Source organism: Perissodus microlepis, chromosome 19, assembly GCF_051167445.1.
Source record: "Perissodus microlepis isolate ML-2025 ecotype Zambia chromosome 19, ASM5116744v1, whole genome shotgun sequence".
NCBI classification, from domain to species: domain Eukaryota; kingdom Metazoa; phylum Chordata; class Actinopteri; order Cichliformes; family Cichlidae; genus Perissodus; species Perissodus microlepis.
Genome location: NC_140479.1, coordinates 22,795,711 through 22,801,710, shown reverse-complemented (window position 1 = coordinate 22,801,710; position 6,000 = coordinate 22,795,711). Strand labels below are relative to the sequence as shown.

At 41.9% G+C, this 6,000-nt stretch overlaps 1 protein-coding gene across 7 annotated transcripts in view; it reads right to left on the bottom strand.

Moving 5' to 3' along the window:
• Window positions 1-218: 218 nt before the first annotated feature.
• Window positions 219-6,000, bottom strand: part of rcan3 (regulator of calcineurin 3) — a 47,534-nt gene continuing 41,752 nt past the window's right edge. For all 7 annotated transcript variants that reach the window (XM_084915706.1, XM_084915703.1, XM_084915704.1 and 4 more), the window contains 3 exons: window positions 5,071-5,244; window positions 4,053-4,224; window positions 219-520 (listed from right to left, as the gene is read on the bottom strand). In XM_084915706.1, the coding sequence (XP_084771832.1) occupies window positions 366-520; window positions 4,053-4,224; window positions 5,071-5,244 (501 nt within the window). In that variant the 3' untranslated portion in view covers window positions 219-365. The remainder of the gene's footprint in view (window positions 521-4,052; window positions 4,225-5,070; window positions 5,245-6,000) is intronic.

Sequence of the window (6,000 nt, the reverse complement as noted above, 5' to 3'; positions counted from 1 at the left end):
GATAAGTGACAGGTGCCTGCGTAGGGACAGGTATTTCCACCCCTCTTGCCGAAAACGAGGGGAGATTAGTGGGGTGGAGGCAAGCGTGCCTACCGCTCCCCCAGGCTGTCCACAGAATGTGATGAGTGTGTGTGTGTGATTCTCATCCATCCCCTTCAAGCCACCTCATTCCATCGCCACGCTCCCCACAAACACAGTCTTCGAGCAATGTTTGTTGGTTGTTTTTTTTTTTTTTTTTGCTTTAGTTGAACTGAAATGAGGGGCATCGACGCTCTCTGTGAGTGCAGAGACAAGAGAGAGAGGGCAGGTGTGTTGTGGGCTTAAGTGGCGGTCTTGGCCCCACTGGTGTTGGAAGGGAGGCCTCTCTAGTTGAAGACCTTTGGGGGTCCGTCGGGACGTCTGGTCTGGACAATCTGCTGCTTTGGCCGCGCTGCCTCGTCCTCCTCTGTTTCGCTCTCGCACACGTGGACCACCACGCTGGGGGTGGACTCTGTTCCTGCATGGAGTTCATACTTTTCACCTGAGGGGATGGAAAGAGAGAAGAGCCATTAAGTTACAGTCTGTAAAATATCACCACTAGATGTCAGCAAATTGTGGCAGTGCATAATCCCGGCCACTGTAGGACAATCATATTTCATATTTTATGTGCGATATTTTATGCTTCTACCCTCGAGTCACCTATAAAACTGGTTGCCGTTCATCTGTATTTAGTGTACTCAGATAACAAAATGACTCCAGACCAGATACATCCCACAATCTGCTGTTTTCTGAGCAGGCCGTTAGTCAGCTGTTCATCTCAGCTGTCTGTATGTGTCGATGTTTACTTCTGGAGGCGGCTGTAAGCTTGTTAAAGAAGTCTGATCCATCTTGATGATACTGAGCGGAGTTATTGAGAACATCCTGAAATTTTCTGTCATCAGAGGCTGCTGTTTTTAACTAGTGTTATTGAAACTTTTAAGTTGCTGGACACTTGGCGAATAAACTCTCGTACAATGTGAGAATATAATCAAACTGTTTATGCTTAGGAAAAATGAGATTTCCTGGACACTTGAACCTAACATTAGCTGGTATAATGTTGGCTTATGACCAGCCATAGCTGTTTATCTGGCTCTTGTCAATTTTGAGTATATTAGGAATAAATAAGCATGAATTACAATTTTCTTATGAGTTCTCATCTAATACATATGTGGCGGGTCTGTATCAACAAACTTAACACATTTAGGCAGAACAGCGATGTCCGTCTCAGCCACTGTATTGAAGATGGCAGGGAAAAATGGCGACTTCCACAAACTGGCAGCAGCAGCTACGTATTTTAATTGATTAATTAATTCTAAGTTTATGAGAATGAGTTTGTTGGAAGATGAAATGCAAACTAATCATTATATCTACCTATCAATCTACATATATACACACACAGTACATCATTCTTTTTTTCAATTAAATAAACTAAAAAAAGGGTAATTGGACATTTACAGATTAAATATGAAAGCAAAACCACTACTGTGGTAAAGAGAGACTGGCAAAACTCAGAGTACTGAGAACTGGACTAACACATTGCTCAGTAGAAGAGGCGTCATGCAAGTTAATCATTTAATGTAGTGTACATTCCAGAGGAAATTGCTGTATGTTTTGCTCTCTTTGAGTAATATTAGAACTTTACAACCTTAAGTCTAAAAGTAAGTCAATATTATTGACCATTTCAAATGCCTGGAGGCAGGATACTGCCCAGTTATTTTGAAGCATTATTCATTATACCAATGGACAACATACCATTAAGAGTGCATGTATAAAACCACCATATTTATTGGTCAGATATGATCAAATTTACATAAGTAGTAACACTTATGTAACAGCTTTTGCCTCTGGAAATTGTATTTCTGCATTTGTCTTTGCCATTCCAAAACCTTCCCATAAATTTCAGTTCCGCATTTAATTGTCTCTCTCTTATAGTGCCTCTGATTTTACTGAAGGGATTTGAATACATCCCCCATGAACGATAAGGAGACGAAAAACACTCCTCCTTCTGTCTAGAGTAGCACTAATTTTGCACTAATATGGTTGACTAACTAAATATACTTTATGTTTGAAATATGTACGGCATCTATTATATAGTGACAGCTGTTTTTCCTGTTTGTTAAGGAACAACTCAGGATACGTGTTCAAGAGAAAACTATTCCCCGGAATACTCTTGCCATTTGTCTGGATGCCAAACTCAGCGGACTCTGATTGAAAACGGACTCTTGTGAGATTGTATCACAGTCGCCATGGAGATCAGACAGCTGGCAGACAGGAGGAAATTGGTCTTGTCGCTTTTCGCCGTGGTGCCAAACACAAGAGAGGGACACCGAATATAGTCCTGCTGTTACCACGGGGAGTTGACAGAGGGAGTCAGCATGCTGTGCTGCAGCCCTGAGCTAATCTGATGTTGGATGGCAGGATGTGACGCGCAGAACAAAGCAGTTTCTTGAAGCCTCGTGTTGCTATGGTAAAAGCAGAACATGTCAAAATGGTCCTCCGAACTGGACTGCGTGTGTGTAATTGTGCGTGCGAGGACGTGGCAAGTTTAATCATCAGTTTTGGTGATAATAAATGGCGCTCGGGTTGTTTTTTCCACTTCATCAGCATGATCACATCCACATATGCAAGCATGGAAAGACGCTGTGGAAATGGCACACCTTCTTGTGCGTGTTAGGTGACATTTTCTAAAGGCTGCGGCGATCTGATATCTTGCTGACAAGGCAGACAGAGGTGCAGGTGTTTACTTGCCAGTCTAACTGTGGTGGTTTGTGCTGCCTCATTTAGACTGGTTCCTCATTAGCTTTCATATTGCCATGCCACTCTATATGCAACCAGGTACAAAATCTCCAGGGCAAAGTGAGACCTGAACGATATCCAATTGCTATCATTTACACTATGTGTGTGTAAGAAATAAAATCTTCCGACATATTAGTCTGATACGAGTGGATGGTTTAAAACAGGAAGGTATTTAGCATTTGTGGCAGCTCCGTGCAGGCTGGGCATGCATGCCAACACTCAAGTAGTCTGTTGCCAGTTTAACTGAGCTAACTTTAGTTCTGAGAGCCTCTAGAACTCCGTTTAAACTTAGAATAACAAGGATGCAATTGTTGATCTGCATAGACATGGAAAGAATGAAACAGCATTGTTCTTGAGGTGGGGAGGAACGTGATTGTAAGATTAGCTGCTACAACTATTTCCACACTGGATGTTTTGTTTTTCCTGGGTGGCATTGATGAATGTGAACTTGGCTCGACTAAATGGAAAGCAGAGCAGATTCACTCGGGCAGATTCTATAAACTATTGCCATTGGTTTACCATCCTCCCTTAATGACTCTTCTAAATCCCTGAAATAAGTAATGATGAATTGAAATAAATCGTCCCTGCAGGACTTTCTAATCCTAGTTTAATACTGCAGATAGAAAAAAAAAATACACACAGACGTTCACCACCTCCAAAAATCCACTTATGGTTTCTATGAAGGGGTTTAGTCATTAGTCAGTGTATGTTATGCAAAATCATTTGAATCCACTGCTTCTTTCATTATATGTACTGACAATGACCCTTGATGCTGATGTATGATAGCTCGAACAATGGATTTGATTCATGGGATTCAGTCCTTTTTTATGCTTCTCTGCAAAAAACCACAGCAGCAGGAAGTTCTTCGCTGAGATCACTAAGAAAGACAGATTTTTAAATGGCACAGCATTCTTTAAATGTACTTCTGAACAAGTACTTCAGACGCTATTCAGAAGTGACTAACGCACCGCAGTAAAAGTCAAGATTAAAAGACTTATAATTCAAAAATGTTCCATTTCCTTTTGTCATGATTGCTTCCCAGATAAATATCATTTCCACATCGCCCCCCTGAGGTGCATGAAATAATTTCCTGCTTTTTTCGGCTTTACTGTTCAGAGACGAATGATTCAAAGGAGATTTTTTCAAACATTTGTTGCACACCATTTTCCCTGTGTTATGCCTGTTGTAGGCACTGAGTACCAACATAGAGCACGAGCGTGTTGAAGTTTAGTACTGACCGGGTCCGAGCTTGGCTACGGCGCACAGCAGGTCATAGTTGATGACGGGCGTGGCGTCTTCGCTCTGGCTCCAGCCCACAGGCGGCGAGGCAGGGGGCGAGATCAGAAACTGTTTGACTGGCTGGGGAGGGGCCAAATATGACTTATCAATGTCCTCGTCACCATTCTGGATCTATTGGAGAGAAGATGATAGCTTAATTCATACACAAGTCTCATTGTCTGCTGGTTATATGCACAGGATAAACAGAAGTTTCAGTCAGAAGCTCTGTCTTCAAGTCTCAAATAACAGGCTTTTTCCAATGAATGGATTTCAGCATTTTGATAGCTGCCAATTGCTGTAATTACAATACCTACATGTGGCATCTGTCAAGCTGTAAAATCCTTAATCCTCTTACATCAAAGTACTAAAAGGTGCAGCAGGGGTCATGACTGATGATGTATTTGCGATAAGGGGAGTTTCAGTTGCAGTTGCAGTGACTTGTATTTTTTCCAGGAAGCACAACTTTGATGGAATCTTGACTAAAACTGAGCTAAACTGGGTGTTTTGGACTTGCTACACATTAATTTATAGCTATTTAAATGTGATTGAAATACAATTTATACAGTATGTAACCTGTAAAATTCATCCTTCAACCTCTCTCTTCCCCACAACTGCATAAAGACACACTTGTTCACACAGCTACAGTGTAGTGGGTGGGTGGGGAATCAAGAACTGTGTTCTTGTGCTCAATCATGTAACAGATGAGTTGACAGGAAGGCTCATAGGTTCAGGAAGCAGTCAGGTGTGGCTCAGAGGTGCAAACAACACTAAAAGATGGATTAAAAAGAGAAATTGAAAGAATTTGGGAGGAGATTGTGTACCATGCTCTTTCTCCGAGTTTGTTTTTCTGTGTGTTGCTGTGCACACACATTGCACTGTGCCCTAACTCTCTATGTAAATAAGCTGTGCTTTGTCTCAGACCCTGCATCTCCCAGGCCCCCTTCCTGCCCTTTCCCAGACCCCTCAGCTGACACTTACTTGAGCAAAGTAGAGTTTAAGCTTCTTGCCGTTGAACTCGGACTCATGTAGCTCAATGCGTGCGCGGGCTGCTGCCTCTGGGGTGCTGAAGTTGATCCGGACTCTCCGGAAGCTTTTGAACATTTGGAAAGTCGCCTGTTCATCGTAGATCCTAAACAATGCCTCGAACCTCTCCTGCACAAGATAAAAAGGGTAAAAATGTACAAGTCTGATGAGAGATCGAGGCTATTGTTGAGCATGCTACGTGTATGCTGACAACCTGCTGATACTGTGAAATACAGCAACCATTTAAAAACCCAAATAGACTAAACAAGTCACATTTTTTCCATAAACACTTAAAACAATGTTTTCTTAGTTAACATTTATTCACTGACAAACCACGGCAATAGTATTTACACAGCGATATGCTTGACTAGAGGCAAATCTTCTGAGTCAGCGTCATCATCTTTCACTTAATGATCGTCAAAATTGGATTAAAAACTGTTGTTTATTGTTCTCTATTTCTTTTGTGTGCAATTACTCAAGATGAACCATGTTCTCTGAGCACTATTTTCTCAAAAGCTGGATAACATCAAATATCTCAAATACAACAAAATAAGATATTTGAGAACACTACGCGAGAAACTCGTGTGACTAAGTGCTCTGCGTCCAGCTCTGTCATCCAGCACTCTTCTCTGCTGTTGTCTCTCTTTTCGTTTTTAATCTTTATGTAATTTTCTGCTTCTTGAAATATATGTCGATTATACATTCCCATATCCCCCCCCCCGCCCAATCAGGCCTCTCCACGGGCACCAAATTGGCCTCCTCAACTGTAAACTCAATCAAGCAGCTCAGCTGGAGGGCAAAAAAAGAAAGTAAGAGGCCACCAGGGGAGCTCGTTTCTGAATAATCAGTAGTGCTACTCTTTGAATCCTTCCAACAATGACTATC